We start from the raw sequence: 26,947 nt of genomic DNA on the forward strand, positions 1-26,947 counted from the left end.
ATGGGTTGGCATCAACTTGATGCCAGTGAGGTTTTTTTCCTTTTGGTATTATCTTTGGTAGGATGCCTGGTGGCACAGTGGTTAAGCACTTGGCTGCTGAATGAAAAGTCAGCAGGTGTGAACCCACCAGTCACGCCATGGGACAAGGAAGTGGCAGTCTGCTTCTGTCACAATTGACAGCCGTGGACACCGGATGCGGCTATTCTAGGCTGTCTTAGAGATTCACTACAGATAAAAATGGACTCATGGGTACACAGCAACAGCCGCAACATTGTCCCTGGAGTCTTATAACAAACTCCTCAGTAACCACTCCTTTTCTAATTAAAAAAATCATTTTATGAGGCTCTCATACAACTCATCACAATCCATCCATACACCCATTGTGTCGAGCACATTTGTACATATGTTGCCAACATTGTTTTCAAAACATTTTCTTTCTCCTTGAGCCCTTGGTATCAGCTCATTTCCTCCCTCTCCCACTCTCCCTCCCTCACGAACCCTTGATAATTTATTTAAAAATTTTTTTCATGCCTTACCCTGATCAGTGTCTCCCTTCATCCACTTTTCTGTTGTCCATTCCCCCAGGAGGAGGTTATATGTAGATCGTTGTGATCAGTTCCCCCTTTCTCCCCCCACCTTTCCTTTCCACTTACCCTTTTGGCATCACTACTCTCGTTATTGGTCCTGAGGGGTTTATCTGTCCTGGATTCCCTGTGTTTCCAGCTCTTATCTGTACCCATGTACATGCTCTGGTCTAGCCAGATTTATAAGGTAGAATTGGGGTCATGATAGCGGGATGGGGAGCATTAAAGAACTAGAGGAAAGTTGTATGTTTCATCGGTGGTATAGTGCACCCTGACTGGCTCCTCTGGATTGGTTATCCTGCCTATCTTATATAGCTAGACATGTAGAGACAACAATAAGCACAAAAACAAGGCAGAGCAAAACAAAACAATGAAAGAAAATAACCAATGATAAAAACAGAAAAATCTGTAAGTAGTTCCAAGTCCTTTGGTTGACCTTTAGAATTGTTTTACAGTTGAGTCTGATGGAATGGCAAGCCCTGTCCTCAAACTCTATTTTTGGTATTCCTTGGGGACTTCATTTCTTTGCTCCCCTTGCTGCTCTATTGCACACCCTTAGTGATTTGCCCGGTGTGGTGGGGTTAGATCAGGCACAATTCCCACACCGCATCTCCAGTGTTGTCCCCTGTCGCACTATGGATCAGTGAGGGAAATCATGTCTCGTGGTGGGGCTGGTCCTGTGCATTGGCTGCTCCGAGCAAGAATATCATCCTCGGGGCTTGGTGGGCCAGGATGTGTTCCACTCTCTCTCCTTCTCTTTTCTTTTGCTCCTATGTGCTCTGATCAGATGCATCCCTCACCCTGAGCTGTAGCTGCAGTGCTGTCCTCTGAAGTGAATTCTTCTGGAGGGAGGGGGTGTGGTGTCCAGGTAGTTAGGATGGGGGCCAGCCCTGCAGCCCTCTCGATTGGCTCCCTCTTTCATGCCGATATATTGCATTCACATCTTGGCGCACTGGGTTGAGGTCTGGTCCCTCTCTCCTGGGCCACTCCTTTTCTAACTATTGTTGGTTACGATTTTTATTTTCTCATCACTGTCTTCTGAGTGGGATTCAGGTAGATGAGTACCTTCTAAAAGGTATACTCCATAGCCTTCACCAAGAACAATTATTGAATAAGAACATGTGTGTGGATTTTCTTGTTGTTCTTTTTTTTTTGAGAAGTAGCTACAGTTGTGAGGGGAGAATGAGAAGGTTTTCTACTCCCAGAGTTGAAGTCTTGGAAACGCACAGGGGAAGGTCTAGCCTATTCTATAGAGCCACAGGGAGTTGGAATTGGCTCTATGGCTGAGTTTGGTTTTGGGAGGTCAGTTGTGAGGGCAGGGAAAAATTGGGACAAATGCCTATTTTAAAAAGTTTATTATCTTTACCGAATATAATAATCTGATTATTTTTTAATGGAGGAAGTAGAAAGGGAGCACGCACAGAAAGGAGACAGAATGGCATAATCTCACCACTCAAAGCCATCCACGTGTCCTTCTAGACATTAGTGCAAGCACTTCAAAGCCAAATGGAGATAACAGGGTACATGCGGTTTACATTCTGCTGTTTTTCAATCCTCATAGCGTCAGCACTTCTTCATGGCATTGAAAACTATTTGTTACATATTTAAATAGTCATGTTGAGTAGCAGTCTATAGTATACTTAGCTTATTTCGATACATTTAGCCATTTAGGTTTTTTAAGAATCTTCCTTTTATAAATAACCCTAAGATAGACATTTCTATGCATAAAATCTTTTCCTGCAATTTTCTTTTTTCCATTAGAGATAATGTCTTGAAATGAAATTGTTTGCTTCAGTAAAAAGTATGGGCACATTCTGGATAAATATTTCTAAATTATACCTTCAGGAAGCATGTCCATGTTAACCATACATCAATCATTTGCTTCTTTGTCAACTTATTTTCGTCTTTCTGGGGACCTAGGGAGAGAGCTCAGTGGATATAGCAGGGTCAGACTTGCCATCAACAGGTCAGAGAGGTTAGGTGACATATCCCCGGTCCTACTGTCAATCACGCGCAGGAGACACTGGCCGTTTCAGTGCTAGTCCACTGTCCCTCTCCAGGGGATTCCCCTCGTCCTTTGCTGACTCTCTAGGAGAAAGGCTCATCAATAACAGGACGCAGAAGGAGAGAGAGCTCTGGGTTCTCTAGCACCAACTTCATCCGGGCTGTTTAGGCTACCTCTTAGCCCAGCACCCCCCAAGACACTGCATGCAAACAAGCCCCAGTACAAGAACACAGATCACGCCTTTCTTAATTCTTTGCATCTCAGCTTCTACGTTCCACCCATGTTCCAGTCAGAGGTGTTTCTGAGGCCAAACTACAGGACATCAGTATCTACATGAAAAAGCGATTGGCTGGTTTGGTGGTCACTGTTTATTCCTACAATATTCTTTGAACAAGCAAACACGGTTTACATGGACACTGCTTATAAGATGAGGAGGAAGGCATCGTCCCTACCAGAAGGTTTCACAGTTTTGTAATAAAGTCCATTTAAGGTCTCTTCGGAAATAACTTTTCTATTTCCTTTCCTACCCTAAAATGCATTTTCATAATTTTTTATCTGAGACATTATAACAATGTTTTAACATATATCCTGCTTCGAGGGTTGGACATGTTAATCAGGAGTAACCAGCCCCTGCAAAGGGATATCCTGCTTGGTGAAGAAGAGGCTCAGCAGACAAAGAGAAAGACCTTCAGTGACATGGACTGGCATGGTGGCTACAACAATGGGCTCAAATATAGCAGTAGCTGTGAGGATGACAGTTTTCGTTGTGTTGTACAGAATAGCCATGGTGAGCTGTACCTGACTCCAGGATACAACGACAGTTACCTTCTCTCCTCCAAAGCGTTCTGGGGAAGGGCCTGACCCATGGCTCTGATTTATTTTGCCCTCTTCCTCAGAGTTCTGGCATTTCTTATTTGGGCCCAAGAATTTCTCATAGGGGCCTATCAAACAACACTATTCTGCGTAAAACAGATCTTTTGAAAGGTACTGTGGCACCCAGTGTGAGTGCTGCTACAGCGTCCTAGCAGCCCCTGTCCAATAGGCAGAAACCTCAGCGATCTAGTGAGCAGCATGCGATAGCGAGAGGTGAGTTTGCTCGGAGAAAATTGCTAGTGCCAGCACAATACTTCTGTGGACTGGATCTTAGATCAAGGGCAAGAAAGGGGTTAAGACAGATGGCCAGACTATATGTATATTTAAAATCTGAAGTTAGTTACATGTTATTTCTCTACGGTGAATGAAAAAATGGGAAAGGGAAAATTAAAGGACAGAAAGTGTACACTAGGGAAATACTAAGTAAAAGAAAGATTTGGTAGGGGCATGTCAGAAACCCAAACCCAAGTCCTCTGCCTTTAAGTCAATGCAAACTCAGGTAGACCCTATATAGGATCTCCAACGCTCTGTCAGTCGTTCCAGGAACAGAGAGACTAATTTCACCCCCAGTGAGTGGCTGGTGGGTTGAACCCCCTACCTTGCAAGTAGCAGTCTAATGCTTACTCTGTGGTGGGTATCTGAGTATCAGAGAAATTGGATTTTAAAACCAAGAGCATCAGTCAGAGATCAGACATATTGCTGTTGTAAAGTGAATGCTCAGGAACTCAATTGCTTGGGTTTGAATCCTGGTCCATCACTCACATCTCGGTGAGCTTGTGCAGTCATTTAACCTTTGTGCCTCAGTCTCTCAAAGTTACTGTGATAATGGTATCTATCTCACAACATAGTCGTCTAGATAGAATGAGTTGTATGTGGTCAGTTCAGCTCCCAGTGTTGCGATCCGAGGGAGAAAAGAGTGAATTCCCGCCTGGCATCATTCTCACCAGGGTTGTGTGTGAGCCGACTGTTGTAGCCACTCCCTCTGTATCCACCTCCCCGAGGAGCTTCCTCTTTTCCACTGACCCTCTACTACTTTACTAATCATGATGTCCTTCTCCAGAGGCCCGACACCTCCCAATATCATGTCCAACGTATATGGGACAGAGTCTCACCATCCTTGCTTCCAAAGAGCATTCTGGCTGTACGTCTTCTGATGCAGAATTGTTTGTTCTTCTGGCAGTCCGTGACACTTTCAATGTTCTTCACCAACACCACAATTCAGCTTATCGATTCTTCTCCAGTTTTCCTTACTCAGCTTTCAAATGCATATGGAGTAACTCAAAATATGGCTTAGGTCAGACCCACCTCAAACTGTATCTTCACCCTTTAGTATTTCAAGGAGGGCTTTGAAAACACTATGTAAGTATTATTTTTGGTGTTAAGAATAGGGGTAAAAATAGCTGCAACATAACCAACATTCCATTCATAGAAGATACTTTTACATTTATGCACAACTATTAAAGGAGTCTTAACATAAGTATTCCTGGCAATCCCCACAGGACAGGGTAGCACCACGCCCGTGGGTTGCCAAACTGAAACTTCAAGGGAGTAGAAAGCCCAGCCTTCTTTTTCGGAGCATTCTAGTGGTTTCGTACTTTAGACCTTGCAGATCGTGGCCCAAAGTGTAACCACTGTGCCACTGGGGTTATGCGTCAGCAAGGACTCGATGGCAGTGAGTTTTAAAACAAATAGTAAGTAGCAAACATTAACTGAAGCGCTGGAAGAAACGGACAAATACAGGTTTTGGGGTGAGATTTCAACTAATTTCTCTCAATTCTTCTACATTTTCTTATGAATCTGCATTTCCTAGAGCTCAGTATTTTTTAACTCTTGTAAGAAAACATTCTAGAAAATCGTTGCACATGTTCACAGGAGACCTGAACGAGACTATTTGTAACAGGGTTGTTCGTAAGTGCAAAAATTAGAAACGACCCTAGTGCCAGCCAACTGAATGATACTTACATTCAGTGTGCTATGGCAGATCTGTCAAAAGAACAGAGAACAATGGGGGGAAATGGACTGGATGTGGTCAAAAGGGAACTGCCGAGTGGATCTACAGCTCGATACCAGCTTTGTAATACTGGAGTGTCAAATGAAAAGGTATTTTTTTTTATCATCTGTGTTTTAGTGGCTATATTTTTTTAAGCCAGTGTGGTTAACTCTGGGGAAAGGCAGCAAGGCAGGAAGCAGGAGGTGCATACGGTGGAGAGATCCGGGTACTGGTTATGTTCTGCTTTGTGAGTCCTGCTCACATGGCTCATGATCTGGTGAAACTTCACAAACATACACGTCTTCCATTTTCACAGGTAGCTCCTCTCCCTTAATCTTCCCTTTTCCTCCTCTTGCTCCCCAGTTTCCACCGGTTCAAATCCTGCTTTATCCCTTCACCAACTGGGTACCACCATTTGTGTGATCCCCTGTACAACAGAAACGGCCACTGGTGTGCAGCTTCCACATGATTTTGTACATTGTTAGAGCAGGTTCTCCCTTGCTAGCTCATTTGACAAACTGTGTTTTATTATCGGGCCAAATGATATCAATCTGAAGGCCACAATCCCTATCTCAGGACCTTCCCAGTGGATGTGCAGTCAGGCAATGAAACAGGCCATTACAACTATGAGGGGGGAAATGATCCAGGGGCCTTTCTTCTTAATGTGTCTTGGTCTCGACGATCTTCAGCATCTGAACCTGCTCAGCATCCTCTGGTTGCTGTAACGTACCACTGAGATCCTTCAACACCGCGTCATTCAAATGCATCATTTCTCCTCCAGTCTCCAGCCTTCCTTGGCCAGCGTTCACATATATAGGAAGGAACTGAGAGTACCAGGGCTTAGGGCAGGTGCATGTTCGTCTTCATGGTGACATCTTTGTTTCTAACCCTTTAAGGAGAGGTCTTGTGTAGCAGATTGGCTCAATGCAATGCACTGTTTCATGCCTTGCCTGTTGCTCCCTTGGCTGTTGACTGTAGATCCAAGTAAATGTAGTCCTGGAGAACTTTGGTAATTTCTCCATTTATCATGATGCTGTTTATTGGCTCAGTTGGGAGGCTTTTGTTTCCTTCTGTTGAGGGGCGGAGACCTGGTGGCGAGGAGGGCTCACTGTTGGGCTGATAACTGAAAGTTCAATGGATTGAACCCACTAGCTGCTTCATAGCTGGAAGCAATGGCAGTCTGTCCCCATTAAAACAGGAAGTGAATGGGAAATAGAGGGACACTATCAGAGAGGTTGCCAAAGGGATCATGAGATAATTTTACATCTTCTTGGACAGTCTGGATTTCATTCTGCTGAGCAATGGACAACCACAAAACACTTTCAAGCCAGTAAGTGGACAGGCTGGAGACTAAATGTAGTTCTTGAAACATCATCAGAGTTTAGTGGCAAAAAACAAAACACAACAACAAAACAGATTTGGATGGGGTGAATTGAGATAATGTGTTATTATGAAAAAGTTTTCATTTGTTTCTATGGACTTCTAGATTGAGTTATCCATCAGGGCTTTCATCTCTTAGGGAGGAAATCTGACCAAACAATGTTATTTAAAAATAAAAATCATCATCATAATTCTAACTGAAGCCCTGGGCCTGGATGAGATCACTTCCAAAGTGCATATAAATGAGGAGCTGATACCAAGGGATCTAGTAGAAAGCAAATGTTTTGAGAATGATGATGGCAACAAATGTACAAATGTGCTTGACACAATGGATGGATGTATGGATTGTGATAAGAGTTGTACAAGCCCCCACTAACATAATTTAAAAAGAAGAATAGAAGAAAACTGGCATAGCGAATATGAGGTACAGTTTTCATGAGAAGTAGTAAAAAATGAGGCATCAGAAACGATAGCCCTGAGAATCCAGGCCAAATGCCGTAGAACATTGGAGCATTGAGCCCTGGATCTTCAAGGCACATAACACACTCCAAAGGCCGCACCATCGGACCCAATGGGGAAACTCCACGAGGTGAACTAGACTGTACCTCAAATGCACTTGTAAGCTGAGGACCTAAGATTGAAAAGTCATGGTGTTTGAAGAACAGAAGACAGCTACACCGAGACAAACATTGACTTTGTACATCAACGCCCTACTTGCTCTACTGAGATACCTATTATTCCATAGACCTGTAATTTACATTCTCAGGGAATATGATTGTAAATTTTGCCTGACAATCAATTCCCATTGTTTGTGTAAATAGCACTCAGCCACATAAAGATTTATACTGGTCCAATGATTAATTCAGGTATTGCGATATCCAATATCCCTCTCTCAATAGGGTTTTAAAAACTAGTGCCGGGGCTAATCAATGACAATATTAATGGAGGACTTTTGTGCTCCATGGAGAATATTGACAGGACTCTCTACCACAAGTTAGCAGGAAGGTCTCTAAGGGGAGTCAAAAGAAGATAAAAAACATAGACCCAAGGATGGGTTTGGGCTCACACTAAATACGAACTCCAATTTAAGAACAATTCATCCTTATATCACGGCCCTGCTCCATACTCGCCCTCATGAAGGGAACACAGAAGATATGGGTGCTAAAGCAAAATGTGGTAAAGAAATTAGATGGTGTTTGGCTATCAGATAGAATAGCATCTGTGACCCAAGGAGTGTATACCATATAACCCAAAGCTGAAGGACGGAGTAGTATCAGGGCCTAACTTATGAGATTCTGTTTTGAAAAAGGCTATGGAAGACAGTGGGAACAAAGATACAATTGTGAGATCTGCACAGAAATAAACCTTGGGTGATTTCCCTCTATCCATAATGGAGATATGGGAATAAACTGCTCACCAACATAGAGCATTGGAGAGATAACTAAAGAAGATAAAAATGACAAACCTGACTTGAACAGTTAAAAACCTTATCACTGATCCCCGCTCTGATACACGTTGGGCCTGCTCTGGTTTTCAACATTTTCTGTCTCTGTGTTTCAATTGAGGGCTATCTCTGATGTATTTTGTTATTGTGGGTAGCCCTCTTGAATTTTTCCTCAGTATATGAGCCCCAGAATTGATGAACCTATAGAGACAAGTATAAGGGTTCCACCTGGGGGTGGGGGTGGTACATTGGTGGTGGTAGGGTGGGGTGGGTAAAGAGGAGTTTATAATAAGGTGCTCAAGAAGCAAGAACATGTTTTGAAACTGATTATGGCAGCAAATGAGCATAAACTATCATTTTAATGGCTTGATGTGCTTGACCTATAGAATGATATGATATCGGTATGAGCTCCCAATAAAATGGTTTTTGGAAAAATCTGAATATCAAAGCATATAATAAACTGTTTACTTCACTTGGAAAAGAGGAAGAAGAGAAAGAAGAAGAGGAGGAGGAGGAAGAGGAAGATGAGATGATACCAAAGAAATCTGGATAAAAATTAGTTCAGTTTAGTTTTTTTTCTTAGAAGGTTGATAAGTCAACAATTCAAATATTTCCAAAAAGCCAAGTGGGTTCTCTAGAGAAGCAAAATCAGGGATGCCTGTAGGTATTTCTATATGGAAAGAGATTTACATGGAGAAATGGCTCACACAGTTGTAGAAGTGCGTAAGTCCAGCCTGGTTCAAATCAGGCTTCTCCTGACATGTGGAAGCAGATACACAGGAAGCAGGATGACAAGCAGGATGGATCAGTACCAGCTGGTAGAGGCAGAGGTGAATTAATCCGAAGTCGCCAAATGAATCACAATTGGTAGTTGACTAACAGCTCCTGAGATCAACAGGCAACGCAATAGGAGAACCAGGAACCAGAAGCAAGATCCAACTCCACAGAAAGCAGAGGGCTAAAAGAGGCTTCCACTCTGCCCATTCTCTTTCTCAGACACCTCCAGGGAGGTGTCATCAGACTGTGACAGATATGACAGGCTGGGCTCCACTCCTACCCTTATCTAGAAGCATCTAGTTGATATAATCCCTAACCATCAAACCAAGTCAAATAAAGGCATCTATTAGGTTTGCACAAAAGAATAATCAACAATTCCACTGGTATGGGAAGAACTGAAGTCTAACTGCAGTGAGGTGGGAAGGTGAATGGAGGATGAGTGGAGGAGATCTTTAATTAGTCTTCTGGCGGAGAATCAGATAATATGGTGAGAAGTCACCAAGTTTAAGGACAGTTTCCTTTGTGATAGATGATAGTCATTTAATCCTTGGGAGCCTAGTTCCATTGTGTAGCGTGGCTATCACCCATGCTGCCTGACACGTAGGAGGCCACTAGATAAATGCTTGTTATGCTGAAAGCAGCTCTAAATCTGTTCACTGCACAGATACGCAATCAAAACACATCCAAAGCTCCAGCGACCTTTGACTCACCCACCATGGTTGGATCACCTGGGTCATCCACCGTTTGCCCTTCTTTAAAACCAAGACCAAATTGAATGCCATTGGTCATTTAGAGGAAAATCATAAATGGACTTTTTTTTGGCAGGGGGTAAATTCTTTTTTAAAAACTTTTTAATAAATCATTTTATTGGGGGCTCTTATAGCTCTTATAACAATCCATATATCAACTGTATCAAGCACGTTTGTACATGTTACCATCATCATCTTCAAAACATTTTCTTTACACTTGAGCTTTGGTATCAGCTCCCCGTTTTCCCCCTCCCTCTCCCACCCTTGTGAACCCTTGATAAATTATTATTGTTTTCATATCTCAAAATGTCTGCTGTCTCCCTTCACCCACATTTCTGTTGTTCATCCCCCTTGAGGGGGAAATTGACTGTAAGATCTTGAAAGGTGGTTCCCTAACCATATTTAGCAAAGAATCAGGACACGGGTTTGAATGGGTTAAAGGCCAGCACGGTTACTCAATGTGGTAAACTGACTTACTTCGGCTTTCTTTCAGAACCGACCACATCATCATAGATGATAACTTCATGAGACCTAAATTCTAGGGTCAAGATAGGGCAGAAACAGTCCATTATTAGGCATTGCTAATAAAATCCTTCACCTTCCAAATTATACAAAATCACTTATAATTATCTAGGTGCATCCCCCAGCCGACATTACTAAAATTTGATCATAACTACGGATAGTCTATGGGAGACAAAACAACAGAAATATTCTTCCTGGGAAGAATTCAATGAGAACTAAAAACAGTGAGATGATCCTGTATCACCAACACACTTACACATTTTTATATCAATTTGATTTCATGAAAAATAACTGTTATTGGAAACTATTTTTAAGCGAGGTCCCCACTGTCCTATCAGAATAGTAGGTCTTTTTTTTCTTGATATAGGTGAACAAATGAACAAGTAAATGCGGTATTAATGTTGATTTATTCTAATTGTAAATCATTGCCATCATCTTCTTTATAAGAATCTTGTATAAAATGGAACATGACATATTGTAAATGCATAGTACCCATAGGCTTTCATAAATAATTTCATGATTTGGGGAGTGATTCACCCTTGATTACTTTGAAACCTCCTGGCATAATTATTCAGAAGCATGAGCATCACTTTAATTACTTTCCAATATCATCATATTTGATTAGGTTCAGTGCATGCCATGTCAAAGTCCTTTGTTTGTGTGTTTGTCTTCTACACATGTTAAGGACGTATTGAGAGGATTTACCTGGTACATAGGTAGTTGTTTGTTATGTAGCTCAGCCAACTGACACTTGTGGTATATAATATACATTGGCCTTGCCATGCCAGAATGAAACCCCGGGAGCCCCAATTGCTGGAGCACATAAACAAATACCAACACACAGAGCACATGGTCCCCTTTTGCTGACAAATTCCATTCATTAACCGTGTAACAAGTGCGCTGTGTATCAGGTGCTGGGGTGACTGAAGCACAACTGTTTTAATGGCAAAGCAAAAAACCTTTTGATGATCTAGCCTTGACTCCATTAGTGTGAGGACTGCAACGTGATTGAACTTATTTAATATCTTCATTCGGGTGAGCCGGCTATCCAATCCTTTAAGAGTCTGTGTGGTATAATGCTAAAAGCACTAGCTTTGTGTGTAGACAGACTCAGGTGTAAACCTCAGATCACTCGAGTACAAGTTATACTGAAGTATGACAGGCTTCCATTCTGACAACTCCATTTTTTAAGGGGGTTTGGACATAAATATAACACTTCCCTTTATTCATTTATTTATTTTCACTTGGCATTCTTGTTGCCTTTTAGTATCAGTATCTTTATCAATCTGGTCTTTATTGTCTTGAGGGTTGGAAACATCACATGCAAAGTAACTAAAATGTTTTAACGCTGTATTAGTGTGTAAGGTGTCAAAAACAAAGCAGAGCCAAAACTAAAACCCACAACCAGAGGTAAGTGCAGGTGGACATAAGTGGAGTATGTCCCAAGTTGGGAAGCACTTCTCCAGGCAGTGGGATGATCACCATTTCTCCGAATCTTTCGGTGGTGGCACCTCCTATAGGACCTCAGAGATAGAAGGCACACGAGACACGTGGCACGTCTTCCCCACTGTACGCTGCTGTTGCATTGAGTTTTCATCAAATGTGGGCCAGCAGGAAGGATGGGCACTTTCTTTTCCTGCCCTTGAATATACTCATGCTAAGTAATTCTGTGCCGGGTATCAACACACATCACTTACCTAAGTTAGGCAGCGAGATGGAAAAGTCACTGGAAGGAGAATGCACAAAAGACACAAGCAGATTAGGAGGGAGAGGCCATACTCAGGCAGCTGGGTTGATGCATCTCACTAACATACTGAGGATCGGGCATCTCAGTACACATAGGTGCTTCTGGGCAAAGATATGAAACAAATCTTTCTTCTGATATCCCTGCCCAGCCTCTCCTGTAATGGACTGGGTTTCCCCCTAGTAACTGCCCATAGCCACTTGTCCTAACTTGACACCCTTAGATTGTCCCACAGCCCTGCCCCTCTCCATTTATGCAATCCTAATTCTGCCTCCATGACAATAATGAGCTAACCCAGTAACGCTGCTCAGTGGGAGAAAACAAGCCTACAGATTCCCGAAGAGGGACCCGGGGAAGCCCTGCCCCTGCCATGACGTCTACGTGGGAAGTATGGCTTAGGTGGAATTCCAGACCAGGTTGGAAGAGAAACTCATCAATCGCTAGGTAGGAGAGAAGATTTGGCCCAGGTAGATGGTTTTGTGTTTCCTAAACCACATAGCTAAAGAGTTCATGCGGAGAATGTGGGGTGAGATGCTGTGTATGCGTGGTGCCATCTCATCAGAAGTGATCATGAGAATGCTCTGATCATCCAGATTTATTGGGAGTGGATGGGGAATAAACAAACACATTCGTCCATAAGAAAACAAACAAGAACCAACAGACATGGAAAAACAACAAAGTAAAAGAGTTGGACAGAAAGTGTCCAAATAAGGACATGCAACAGAACAGCAAGGGGAGCAGGGCAAGAAAATCAAGAGGGAATACCAAAGGCAGACTTTGGGGCCAGGGCACGGCACCCCATTAGATTCGACTGGAAAATACTCATAAAAGTCAACAAACAGACCTTGAATTATTTACGGGCTTTTCTTTTTTTATTTTTTTTTGTCATTGGTTTTTTGCTTGTTTGTTGCTTTATTTTCCTATGTCTTGTGTTTTGTGTACATTATTATCTCTGCAGGTCTATCTAGATAAGATAGGCAGGATAAACAATCTGAAGGAGAAAACAATGGGACTGATAGTTCCTGGGAGACATGGGAGAGGGGAAAGCGGCCTGCAGGGAGGTGGGGGTGGAGTTGGAAGGAAAGGAAGTGGGAATTGGGTGTTAACTATCCCGGGGACAAGGGAACAACAAGTGATCCAAAATCAATGGTGAGGAGGGTGTAGGAGGCCTGGTGGGGCTTGATCAAGGGCAATGCAACCAAGAGGAATTACTGAAACCCAAATGAAAGCTGAGCATGATAGTGGGACAGGAGGAAAGTCAAAGGAAATAGAGGAAAGAGCTAGGAGGCAAAGGGCATTTATAGAGATTTAAATACAGGCATGTAATATGTAAATATATTTATATATGACAATGGGGAAATAGATATATGTGTATATATTTATAGGTTTAGTATTAAGGTAGCAAGTGGACATTGGGCCTCCAATCAAGTACTCCCTCAATGCAAGAACACTTTGTTCTATTAAACTGTCATTCCATGATGCTCACCTTCCTGATCTCTGAAGACAAAATGGGTGCATAAGCAAATGTGGTGAAGAAAGCTAATGGTGCCTGGCTATCAAAAGATATAACATCTGGGGTTTTAAAGGCTTGAAGATAAACAAGCGTCCATCTAACTGAGAAGCAACAAAGTCTACATGGAAGAATGACACCAGCCGGTGTGATCACTAGGTGTTGAAGGGATCAGGCATCAGGCATCAAAGAACAAAAACTTGTATCATTGTGAATGAGGGTGTGTGTGCCGTGGAGACTCAAAGCCCATCTGTAGGCAACTGCACATCCCCTTACAGGAGGGTCTTTGGGAGGAGATGAGCCAGTCATGATACAGGGTAGCAGTGATGAAACATACAAATTTCCTCTAGTTCTTAAATGCTTCTTTCCGCCCAACTATCATAATCCCAATTCTACCTTACAAATATGGCTAGACCAGAGGATGGACATGGGGACAGATAAGAAGTGGAAACACAGGGAATCCAGAACAGATGAACCTCTCAGGATCAATAATGAGAGTAGCGATACCAGGAGGGGAATGAGAAGGTGGGGGAGAAAGGGGGAATGGATCACAAGGATCTACATATAACCCCCTCCCTGGGGGACAGACAACAGAAAAGTGGGTGCAGGGAGATGTCTGACAGTGAAAGACATGACAAAAAACATAATAATTTATAAATTGTCAAGAGTTTATGAGGGAGGAGGGGTGGGGGGGGGAGGGGGAAATGAGGAGCTGATACCAAGGGCTCAAGTAGAAAGCAAACGTTTTGAGATTGATGATGGCAACAAGTGTACAGATGAGCTTGACACAATGGACGGATGGATGGATGGATTGTGATAAGAGTTGTATGATTCCCCCAATAAAATGATTTAAAAAAGAAAAAAAAAGTGTCAAAAGGCAGCTCCCGAAGACAAAGTAAAGCATTATAATGAAATGTTCATACTTTGAGTTAGAGAGCCCCAAAGGAAAGAACAAGCTTAGCATATCTCAAACTGAAAGAACTGAAGAAAGCAAGCAAGCCACACATTTAAATATAAAAGGATTGTTTGTGTTATACCTGACTCATTAGCACTAGGATTTCTATCACTGAAGAAGGTTGGGTTAAAGTGGGGTTATTCTAAGGGAATGTCATGATCCAAGAATCACCATTGCTTATTTGGGAGCTAGGAGAGCAGGTGTGGGGGATGGTGGTAAAACCAAAGAAATAGAAAGGGTGCTATCATAGAAGTCTATACTCACCATGGAAAGAAATCTGTTAATTTCTTTAAAGGGTATGAAGTGTCATTTAATAGTATTAAATAAAACGAAACACAACCTGCATTTAAAAAGTCAGCTTCTCCACCTGAATCAAAATTTGAAGGTGCTGAAGTTTATCATACCCAGAAATTTCTGCCAGAAAGTGTTTGACCCATTAATGCAGGGGTCTGCCTTCATGAGTAGATCACGCTGACTTGGTGAGCTAAACTCCCTCTTCCCATCATCAGGAATTCCATAGATAAACCCCCTGGTCTAGTGGATCTCTTGATAGAGCTAAAGCCAACAGGCAGTGAGATTTAAAATGACATAATATTGAATTTTTATTATTAAAAAGCACATTAGGGCAATATGAGGGCAGAGTTTCCAAAAATTCATGGAAAAATTCCATTATTTTCCATTTCAGTTTTGAAGCTCCATTGTATAATATCTCAAACTATCAAATGGTCTCAGGCAGATTATTTTAATTTTTTAATCATTTTATTAGAGGCTTGCACAGATCTTATCACAATCCATCCATCCATCATGTCAAGTGTTGAAGGTCATTAAGACTCAGCCTTGAAATGGCTGAGAAGTCTCATGACCTATGTTAGTGTTTGCTGATTTCTTCTGTGACTGTATGTTTTGAACAGACTGTCAAGGACTGAAAGTATGCAAGGTCTGAGAAAAGCAGGTTCTTTAATTTTCTCAAGAATGTCGGGCTTGGCAGAAGATAGAGTTGCTATGTGTATCAAATGTGTTTCCTTACAATGAGATAATTAATCCTGGGCTGTTTCTGCATGGATATAAGGAGTGTGTAGAATAAACTCCGGTGCTTCAGTCCATCAGACTGTTGCCCTCCCAATACTTTGTCTCTCTTGTTTTCCTTAATCCTCACTCCCCCTTTCAGGACTGTTTGACTCGTCGGCTGGTTCCGACAGTCAAGCACATTTGTACATTTGTTGCCATCATCATTTTCTTTTTCTTTCACATTTTATTAGGGGCTCATACAACTCTTATCACAATCCATACATATAGATACATCAATTGTATAAAGCACATCCATACATTCTTTGTCCTAATAATTTTCAAAGCATTTGCTCTCCACTTAAGCCCTTTGCATCAGGTCCTCTTTAAAGCTGTAAATCTTTAAAGGAGTAAAGATGTCTACTGAGGAGCAGCTATTGCAGTCCATTGCGAGTCCTGGTAGCATAGTGGTTCATGCTTTGGGTTGCTTACTTCAAGGTCAGCAGTTTGAATTTACTGGCTGCTCTGCAGAAAAAGATGAGGCTTTCTACTCCATAGACAGTTACAGTTTTGGAAATCCACAGGAGCAGTTCTACCCTGTCACTTAATCTCCACCTCACTACCGTCAAGTCGATGATACTCATAGAGACCTGTAGGACAGAGTAGAAAGGAGTTCCCTTGTCCTTTTGTGCTTTTCTGAGACTGCAATTCTTTTTTTTTTAATCTTTTAATTGGGGCTCATAAGGTTCTTATCACAATCTGTACATACATCAATTGAGCAAAGCACCCTTATACATTCGTTATACTCGTCATTCTCATAATTTACCTTCCACTTGGGTTCCTGGAATCAGCTCGGTTTCCCTTTTTTCCCCCATCCCCCTCCCTCCCCGATTCCACCCCTGGTCCCTTGATAGTTTATAAATAATTATTATATCTTATCTTACACTCCCTGGCATCTCCCCTCACCCGCCTCCCCATTGCCCATCTCCCAGAGAGGAGGTTAAACATAGATCTCCGAGATCGGTTCTCCCTTTCTACACCCCCTTCCCTCCTGGTGTCGCCACTCCCACCGCTGGTGTTGAGGGGTTCATCTGTCCTAGATTCCCTGTGCCTCCAGATCCCCACTGCACCGCTGTACATCCTCTGGTATAACCAGGTCTGCAAGGCAACAGGACCAACGGTCCTGGAGGGACATGAGAGCGTGGGAGGTAGGGGAAGGGAGGAGGTGTCGCCCAACACAGGGACAAGGGAACAGCGAGTGGTTCAAAACCAGAGGAGGGAGGGGAGGGGAGGGCTGGTAGGGAGTGACCAAGAGCAAGGTAATTGAGAGGAATTACTGAAACCAGAATGAAGGCTAAACATGGTAATGGGATGGGAGGAAAGCGAAAGGAAATAGAGGAAAGGAGTAGGAGGCAAAGTGCATACAGAGAAGCCTAAATACAGACATGTACATATGTAAATATATTTATGATTATGGGGGCAATAGACTTATATGCATATATTTATAGGTCCAGTAGTAGGGTAGCAGAAGGACATTAGGCCTCCTCATGCATAATCCTCCAATACAATAGCACCTCGCCCTGCTAAACAGTCATTGTAGGATACCCATCTTCCCAACATGATTATTGAAGACAGACGTGTGTGTAAGCAAACGTGGTGAAGAAAGCTGATGGTGCCCGGCTATCAAAAAGATATAGCGTCTGGGGTCTTAAAGGCTTGAAGGCAAATAAGCGGCCATCTAGCTCAGAAGCAACAAAGCCCACAGAGAAGAAGCACATGGCTTCCTATGCCCTCCTCACCATCAATGTTAGATCACTTGTTGTTCCCTTGTCCCTGGGTTTGTTGACACCCTCCATCCTTTCTCCCACCTCCTGTTCTCCCGTCTGTCCTCCTGAACAAATGGTCCCGTCTTTTTCTCCTCCAGATTGTTTATCCTGCCTATTTTATCTAGAAAGACATGCAGAGACAATACTAAGCACACACACAAAAAGGACAGAACAAAACAAAGCATCAGAAGAAAACAAACAACAACAACCAAAAACGGACATCACTATAATAACATAATGCTGACTGATAACCAGAGGGAAGTATGGTCTCTGATCATTCTCCACAGGAACGTATGCTAGCAATAAGGAAAGTTTCTGACTTTGCTGAATTTATACTTTATGTTCTTGCTTACAACCACCCTCAGAAGCTTTTCAAAGAGGACACCCCACTTTTTCATTACTATCTGTAGTGTGGTATACTCAAAGCTTGCAGGAAGGAGGCAGGTGACAACCAGGGCCTATGGGTTAGTATCTGATCTTCCCTGAGAATGGAAACCCTCCATGGTTTCCGGTTCCCAAGGAGAGGATGGAGGATGTCAGCTGTCTAACTAGCAGTTGCCCCTGTTAACCATCTCCAGGAAAGAGATATACAAGGACTAGTTACCTTACATTTTCTTTAGACTTGGCTTTCTTCATTTTAAATCTAGCCTTTTCTCTCTTGAAGAACTGTTGAAGTCTTTTCATTGTTTCATGTCCATCTAAACTAAGAGGAACCAGAGGACATAAATAACAAAGTTTGAGAGAGTCCTAGCAATGGAAAGTTCTTGTAATAAAGCTGATAGGGGCTTCGGTATCATTTCCAAACACATCTTCTCCAGGCAGGGCAAGGGCATGCCTTATCAATGTCTGGTCTTTGTTCTGTTTGAGAAGAGGTAGCAAACTCAGTCAGCTAATAAGGGAAAATTTCTATTTAAATACAAATGTGCATCTCCCTCAAGTGGTCTCTTGGTCAGAAGAAAGACGAGACTTTCTGTTCCTATAAAGATCTGAAGTCTTGGAAACCCAAGGGGGCAATTCTAGCTTGTCCTATTGGGTTGTTATGAGTCAGATTCGACTTGATGGCAGCAATTTTTTTTAATGGGCCAGTGTTCCCTTTAGTAGAGAACATAAAGATAACTCAGGAGAGCATATTTCACAAATTGTACAGCAAATTCATTGTTGGGATTTATGTCTTCTGAAATTCACATGATTGAATTTTGATTAGTTGATTGATGACTCAACAGTAGGGATACACAGGCAGCCTGACTGATGATCAGAACTCTTCTAAATGTGCCAGCCTGGGGGCCAACTGGCTCACGGTCCCTCTTTCCCCTCAACTTTCAAACTTTCCCTTTTTCACCATGCTTATTTTCCTTCTCATAAATATGTCGCTCACAACCAGCTCCCCACAAATTCACTGCCATGGAGCCGACTTTTGACGAATAAAGTCTATTCGGGTAAAGACTTATTGTTGGTGACATTGAATCACTGGGTATTCAGTTAAGTCCAAAGTCTAGAGACAGTTTTATTGACTTGCAAACACAGTTAAGTCATAAACACTGACTTGTTCTTGGAGAAGTACTGATGAAGCTGAAGCAAGCTCTATTGATAATTTTTACTTTACTTTCCTCATTTGTTTAACACATTATCAATGTCTTTTACTCTGGAAAATGGAAATGCTCCCAAAGATAAAGTTTGGCTTTAAAATAAAATATGGCTAAAAATTTACTACATTTAGTTGTAATTATAATTGCCCAATTATAAGTATCCTATGTATAACAAAGTAGTATCACCACAGCCTATACTATGCTCCATTCAAATCATACCTAAGGATGGAGGGGAGGTGGTTACAGGTCATTTCTTAAATGATGGTTTTCCTAGACTAACAAGAAATACCATGAGCCCACCAAAGCATGAAAGAGACTCACTCTGTCTTTGAGTAGGTTTTTTTGGTTTTATAGACATCTTCATATGTTTCTTCACTAAATTCTTCTGGAAAAAAAATCATTTATTATGTAATGACAAGAGTTTAGATTAATATTTAACATAGATTATGAGATACTTACCAAGTGCCCTTTCATGTATTAACTAGATTTTATTGACATATAAGTCCATATGTTTATAAGCAAGAAGTTAGTTTATCTAAAGATTCCCTCCTCTCTTCATATATTTAATACATGATTATCAGAGTTTGTGCTGAATGTGGAGGGAATAAAGGAGAGCCAGACATATCTTGAATAATACCTCCCTTCGTAGTGTGAGCCATCACACAGGTTTAATATACATCCACAGAGATGGGTTTAGTCTACTTTGGCAATGGGGACGTAATCGAACGAAGAATGGAATCAGTGTGTCAGGCTTTTCAAGTTCAAAACTTGGCTGTAACATTCGGTCAGCCTAGGGTTTTCTGCTTCGGTTTCCTTTTTCAAACAAGTGTACTGGGTTTAAGGAACGCTAAGGATACTGTAGCACCTAAAATGCTGGGATTCTAAGCAGAACGAAAGCATCCAGAATAGCATCTGTCCAGCCAGGTCTCCTCTTCTACTTTTTCATTCATTCATTCAATGAATATTTGATTAGGAATTTATACCAGAATCCAGGAAAAATGGTCAGCACAAAGAAGGTAATGTTTCAGAAAGGGCAATTACAGAGCTAAATTTAAACATAACAACTATGACAAATGATAGGGAAAGGGACGCCCAGGGCTATGAGATTGTGCACTAAGAACAGTCCCTGGAGTTAGAGAAAGGATTGAGTCACTTAGACGCAGAAGAGGGAGGGAGGGCAGAGCATTCCAAGAAGAAGGAGTACAATGTGAAAGATCCTCTGGACTAGATCAGCTGTTCAAAACCACCAGCCACTACGTGGGAGAAAGGGGAGGCTTTCTACTCCAGTGAAGACAGATGGTCTGGGAAACCCACAAGGGCAGTTCTACTCTGTCCTATAAGGTCCCTTTGGGTTGGAAACGGCTCATTGGAGTCGTGAGTTCAGAGTGTATAAAACCCTCAGTGCGTTTGGAGTTGATAAAACCCTGGTGTACTGTGGGTGAGGCAGTAGGTGACTAAGCCCAGATAGGCGGTACAAACGCATCAGCGGCTCGGTGGGAGAAAGATGGGGCTGTCTGCTCTCCTCAAGACTTACCGGGTTTCTATGAGTTGGGATGGATTTGATGGCAGTGGGTTTGGTTCGGGACTTATATAGGGAGATTGGCACATCGGAGGGACTAAAAGGGGGATGTGAGCAGACAAAGCAGAAGTCTGAGTATCATGTGAACTGAGCTCCTAGGGAGGCCATGGCAGACCACTCAAGATCTGTAGTAGTGTCAGATTACCTAACAGCAAGGCAAGTGCAGGCTTACTGGGGTTGCCTTACTAATCTTGGTGAATAATTTCACATTTTCCTGCCCCATCAAAGACCTTGCTTCTAAGTTTGACTGGCGTCTCTCTCCCAACCCCACAGTATTTTCCTACAGAATTACTTACAGCTTCTTTTCAGATTTACGATCTCTGACAAGGATGGTGTATCCAGTCAGTAAGGTATGCCTGAGCTTACTTGTACTTACTTACTAATCTTACATGTTTTTCACATCAACCTGTGTTCAGTTTGTTTCGTGGTACTCTGCTTCTATGGAGGCCTGGCTGGTACTGCGGGTAAAGGCTGGACCGCCAGTTCAGAGGTTCAAACCACTAGCAGCTCCACAGGAGAACATTGCAGCTGTCTGTTCCATTCAGTTCTGGAGCTTCAGAAACCCGATCTCGTGCTGCTTGGAGTCAGAATGGACTCCATGGCTGTGCGTGGGGTTTGCCTCTGCTTCCAGGTCATATGAAAATAAATGTTAAAGGCACTTGGGCTCCCCAAAAGTGTTTTTAAGAAAAAAACATGCACATAATCAGACTTGCACTGTGAAGAGACCAAGATGAAAGCATTTTTATATTGAAGTTACTTTGACCGAGAACCCCATGACCTTCCCCTTCACCCTCCCAATTCTAGCGGCATTCGCTCACACATACCTTGAGACTCCTTTCTTAGTTTTTAGAGCCACCCTCTGCTAAATTGGAATCATTAAAAATATGTATAAATAAAAGACAGCTTATCACAGGGAAGTCTGCAAGAATTAATGGCAACACAGGGAAATACTTTTGGATAGAGACATGTATGCTGAATAAGTGTAAGAGAGAGAGTGGGGGTATATTCATGAATATATAGAGACCTTACAGAGGATATTAGTGTATGTATGATTGCCTTTACTGCACATAGATGCATGGATGTGGCAGAGCAGAGCCCTGATGATGGAGTGGGCTAAGCCTTGGAGTAACTGAAAGGTCAGCAGTTCAAAGCACCACCAGTTATTCCATGGCGACAAGAGGAAGCTTTAAGGTCCTGTAAGAATGTGAAGTCTTGGAAACTCAAAGAAGTCAGTTCTAATCTGTCCCGCGGGCCGGCTTTGCGTCCCTCTGGCAGTAGTGAGTTGTTGCGTGGGGGCGCATACAGGCAGCTCAGTTGTGAAAACTTATTAGACATAACCAAGCATCTTGAGAGCATGAGCACTGGGTCTGGGGGCCACCAAGGTCGATTGGCACAACACAGTTGACAAACACCATTTCACACCCTATTTCGGTGAGTAGTGACACATGTCTTAAAAGCTTGTAAGCAACTAGATGCACGTATTGCTTTCTGTTCTTGTGGAGGCAGGCAGAATGACAAAATCCAGACATGTGGAAACAAATAGTCCAACAGACTGGGCCAAAACACCAGTCTCTGCACCTCTGAGATCAGAAGAACTGTGTGGTACCAGGAAAACGATGCCAACCGCTCTGTAAAGGGTCACTCTAGAAGGTTCCAGAAAGAGTGGGAGACAAATGTGCAAGTCCCCAAACCATAAAAGAGACCAAGATAGCCTCAGCTAGAGGCTGGTGGAACCCCCAAGACTATGTCTCTTAGCTGAACTTATTCCCATGCTAGAAGAAGCACCTAAGATGACCAGAGCCGCTCTGATCCAAGGACACCAGCTAGAGGATTAGGGAAGGAGAGAAACAGAAACACACACAGGGCGGAGTGAGCTAAGTGGTGGTCCAGGGAGGGGATTGCACTGGATGAGCTGAAACACATCATGTATGAAATATGGACTAATGATCTGCTTTGTTAAAACCACCTAATGCACAGTAAAAAGTTGGAAAAAAATTAAATAAAGACAGCTTATCACTGACCAGCCAGAGAGGTACTCAGAAATCCCCAATGGAATCGGAAAGCCGGAGGTCCTTCTATACTCACCACTATCTGAAGTAAACGAGTTTGAAGAGAATGACTTTGGTCTATGGGGAGAAAAGACACAAACACCATCACCTTGTTGAATTGTGCTTCAAATCTCATCAGAGCTTGCCCAGGGCTGGGCTCACTTACCTCTCTCCATCAGGGGATGCGACATCATCATACATCTGCTCTGTGGGGCAATTTGGCTTAATTGCCCCCTTCTTAGGGGTTTCTTTAGTCACCTTCAGGGCCTCCACATACCCACCTGTAAGAGAAACTGTACAATCATCCTGAAGAACTTCTCGTCAGCTGCTATCACGAGTGTATTCCTATCTGTCACTAGCGATGACAGCAAGAATGGGTTAGAACGAGCAGATCTGTGTGATTCTTTCCACATCGGCTCTTGATATAATTGTACATGCTAATTTTCAAAACTTTTCACTTTGTTTCCATTAGGAGAATCATTCAGATTCAGATATTTTTTTGAGACTGAAGTCTGACTACAGCATTCTTACATTCCTTCACTCAACAAAATCTCCTTGGTCACCTCCTGCATGCCAGACCCACCTGGGAGGTGAGACAATGAGCCGGCGTCAATGCTCTTGGTTGTGTCCTTGGATCTCACCTTGGTTGACTTTCTGCTGGGTGAACCACCAGCTCTGGTTATGATTACTATTTTAATGTTTGCTTAACACACTAAGGTTTCTTTACTATTACTGGCCAGCAAGAACCTTGGCGAACAGGAAAGTGAAAATGCAACCCGAATGAAGTCATCAAGTGGTTCCTCACTGTCTCCATCTCTTCGTGTCGCCGTTAGGACCACACATATTAAGCCAATCACCTTTGAGGTAGAAACCCTGCTAATCAGGCAGTGAAGGAAACAGAGACAGGGGAAGATTGGGGGAAGATAGATACCAGGTCACATGAAGATCATCCAGGGGTCAAGGGACAGAAGCTAAAAAATGAACAAATGTTGTCATGTGCCATTGAGTCTGTTTTGACCCATGCACAATGGCACCAAACACTGCAGGCCCTGCACCACGCTCACAACTGTTCCTGTGCTGGAGCCCGTTGCCATGGCCACTGTGCCATCCCATGTACTGCCTCTACTTTATCAAGAAGGATGTCCTTCTCCGGGGATTGGTCTCTCCTGATAACATGCCCAAAGTCTGTAAACAGGCATCAACCAATAGGAATTTATTTTCTCAGTTTCCCAAACAAAAAGCCAAACTCCCAGCCATCAAGTTGGTTATGACCCTGTAGGACAGAGCAGACCTGCCCACAAGGTATACAAGGCTGGGCATCTTTGCCGAAGCAGACTGCCACACCGTTTACCTGTCCAGTGTCTGGTAGGTTCAGATTCCAGATCTTTCTGTTAGCAGCTGAGCACTGTAAACACTGTACCACAGGGCCTCTTTCCCACAGTTTCAGAGGCTACAAGTCTGAATTCAAGAGTCAGCTTCAGGGGCAGGTTTTCTCTCTGTCGTTCCTGGAGGACAGTGGGCTTTGTCTCTTTTTAGGTTCTGTCCCTTGGTGATTTTCATGTGACCTGGCATCTGTTTGCCCCCAGCTCTGCTTCCTGCTCTGTTCCTGATCAGTGTGGCTCACATCTCAAAGGTGATTGGTTGGTGACGTACTCTCCACTATTATGGCCTCGTTTACGTAGGAAAGAAACCCTGATTCCCAAATGGGGTTGCAAGTATAGAGGTTAGAACTTTATAACTCATATTTTGGGGGAACACATTCAATCAATATACACATCGTGCTATTGGTGTATCAATGACATGGGCTTACAAAAGGCAACAGGAGCTGGTTTGCCATCAGGTTTGGCCCTCCTAGAATCCCCATGAGGTCCGTATGCTGAGTCACTTTTAGAAATGGAGCGATTGAGCTGCAGAACTTACTACATAGCTAAAAAGATTTAGAACCCGGATTTGAACTCAAATCTTCTTCTAAATCCAGAACCCATACCATTAATTGGGTACTGCTTCATCCGAGTGTGTTACTTGGTACATAATGACATTCAATAAATATTTTCAAAATAAGTTATAGCATTATCTCATGGTCAACTTTAAAACAACTAGGTAATGGTGAAGAATATTGGGGTGATGGAAGCAACTTACAGTGGCCCTGGGCGTGCCTGGCCAGTGCTGGGTCTTCTGAGCAGGCCTTTGTTTGGATGACGTCAACTGCAGAGTCCTGCTTCCCAGCCAGTATGCTCCTCCTCCCTCTGTGGGTTTTGATCAGCTGGAGTTTTCCACGTGTCTCTTCCTTGGTCTCCATCTGAACACATTAACAGGGAAGGTACTGCGGGGCTCTGACCTGCTCATTCAGTTCTTAGCTCACTTGTGCCGGTCTATATTCATTTCTTCTTTGTGAATTCCTTATTATTTATTAAATACTAGCCTATCTTACTAGACTCCACATTTCAGAAGGACGCTTGCTACATCTATTCTGTTGGTCAACTCTGAATGGCCAATATGTGTCTAGCACAGAGGCCAGCCCCCAGGAGGTCGTCAGGACATGGTGGAGCACTGACTCAGAGCAGGCTCTATGCAAATTTTATCCCATTTAACCTTCCCCATCAGAAAGAGGCCATTATTGTAATTGATAAAAGATCTACCCACTCAAACCTGCTGCCATCAAGAGGACCCTGGCGCACAGCAGCCTTAAGGCAGCGTGGAACTGCTCCATAGAGCAACCAAGGCTGGCATCTGGAGGGAAACAGACACACCTGGGCACATAGTTCTCCAGCTGAGAGCAGCTGATGGGTGGGAACCGCCAATCTCTCAGTTAGCAGCCAAACACTCTGCCTCATCGCACCATTGAGGCTCCTTCGTCATTGATTGGTCCGTGTCATGGAGTCGGTTCTGACCCCTAACGACACGATGACAACAAAACAAAGCACTGCCCACAGATAACTGAGCCCAAAGACAATGTTTCTCTTTTAAGCAGGGCCTGAGGTACAGCACTGAGGAAGGCACTCATCCCAAGTTCATGAGGCATGTACAGTGTTGGTCTGAGATTAGGGACTCACTCGGTTTTGCATCCAGTATACATTGCTTATCTCACCCTAGTTCTGAGCCTGCTTCCAAATCTGAAGGCTGAGCTACAACTTTGCTTTATTGTCATGTTTGGTTTCTTGATGAGAGCCCAATACCCATTTTATCTTCTACCTTTCTGGAAATCTACCTGTGTCAGTCCTAAAAGTCCCAAGCACAGATACCTTGTGCTGATGGCTCACGTGGGGACTCTCTTCTGCTTTCTGAGCTTCTGATTTACGTGGGTTGTTCTTCCTTGTTTTATCTTCACAGTCATGGTTAGAGCTGCAACAGGAAGAGATATCAGGGTGTTTAGATGACCGTGCACTGCCCAAGACTATGTGACTTAGCTGATATCAGTCTCTGATTTAAGATAAAGAGACCAGGCTCAAACCAACCATATGGATAGGTTTCCTAACCTTCTGCCTGCTCCCGTCAATGCCAGCATGCCAATTTCTCCTTAAAATCTTCGAATAACTCTCCATTTTCTGTAGGCTCTGAAGTCTGATCATGACCTATCTCCTAAATTCCTTTGCATTCCAATCCTCCTCTGTTCTTTCTTGTGACGTCTGCTCTTCTCTGTTACTGTGAGCTGCCACTGAGTCACCCTGGCTCGAGGTAACTGGATGTGTAACAGAATGGAACCGTGCCTGGTCCTTGCCATGTTCATGATCCTTGGTATATGTGGATCTTCTGTTGAGACTGCGGCACCAATCCATCTTCCCGAGGGCTTCCTTTGTTGTTGTTGGATCTGACTTTACTAAACCTGATGTCCCTTTTAGAGTTTGGTCTTTCTTGAGGACACGTCTAAAGTAAGAGGGCTGAAGCCTTGCTATTCTAACTTCTAAGGAACATTTTGGTTTCATTTGTTCTACTATGGATTTGTTTGTTCTTTTGGGTGTCATGCGGTAGTCACTATTGAACGTGCTAGTCTAGACTCTCAACATTCCTCATCCTGTTTTGAGGAACTCTCACTTTTTATGTGCTGCATCCTTTGTCAGACATGCCCTTCACTGATGCAAACACAATACTTTTTGATTTGTCCAAATCATTTTATTCCTGAGAATAAATACATCTCTGAATGTACTGAACAATCAGTCACACCTTCATCTCTGCTCCCATAATGCTTTATCTGTGTTGAATTGTAACAAGTCTCTCTGGTTCCTATTTTTGGCCGCACCAACAACCTAAACTCCAGCTATCACAAAGCTGAACTCTCTCATTAGTCTGTTAAGGAAGAAGTCCATGCTGCAATGAAAGCACTGGAAAAAAATCAAGGGTCCAGGAACTGATGAAATATCCACTTAGAGGCT

General features: G+C 42.9%; 1 protein-coding gene across 1 annotated transcript in view; it reads right to left on the reverse strand.

The window, feature by feature from the left end:
* The window catches only part of FYB2 (FYN binding protein 2), a 97,564-nt gene that overhangs the window by 20,989 nt on the left and 49,628 nt on the right, over window positions 1–26,947 (reverse strand). Inside the window, 8 exon segments of the mRNA XM_075533870.1 lie at window positions 10,280–10,340; window positions 12,022–12,050; window positions 17,969–18,067; window positions 19,272–19,335; window positions 22,615–22,655; window positions 22,744–22,858; window positions 24,717–24,876; window positions 25,820–25,919. Of these exon segments, the coding sequence (XP_075389985.1) occupies window positions 10,280–10,340; window positions 12,022–12,050; window positions 17,969–18,067; window positions 19,272–19,335; window positions 22,615–22,655; window positions 22,744–22,858; window positions 24,717–24,876; window positions 25,820–25,919 (669 nt within the window).

The sequence above is a fragment of the Tenrec ecaudatus genome, chromosome 1 (assembly GCF_050624435.1).
Source record: "Tenrec ecaudatus isolate mTenEca1 chromosome 1, mTenEca1.hap1, whole genome shotgun sequence".
In the NCBI taxonomy this organism is placed as follows: Eukaryota; Metazoa; Chordata; class Mammalia; order Afrosoricida; family Tenrecidae; genus Tenrec; species Tenrec ecaudatus.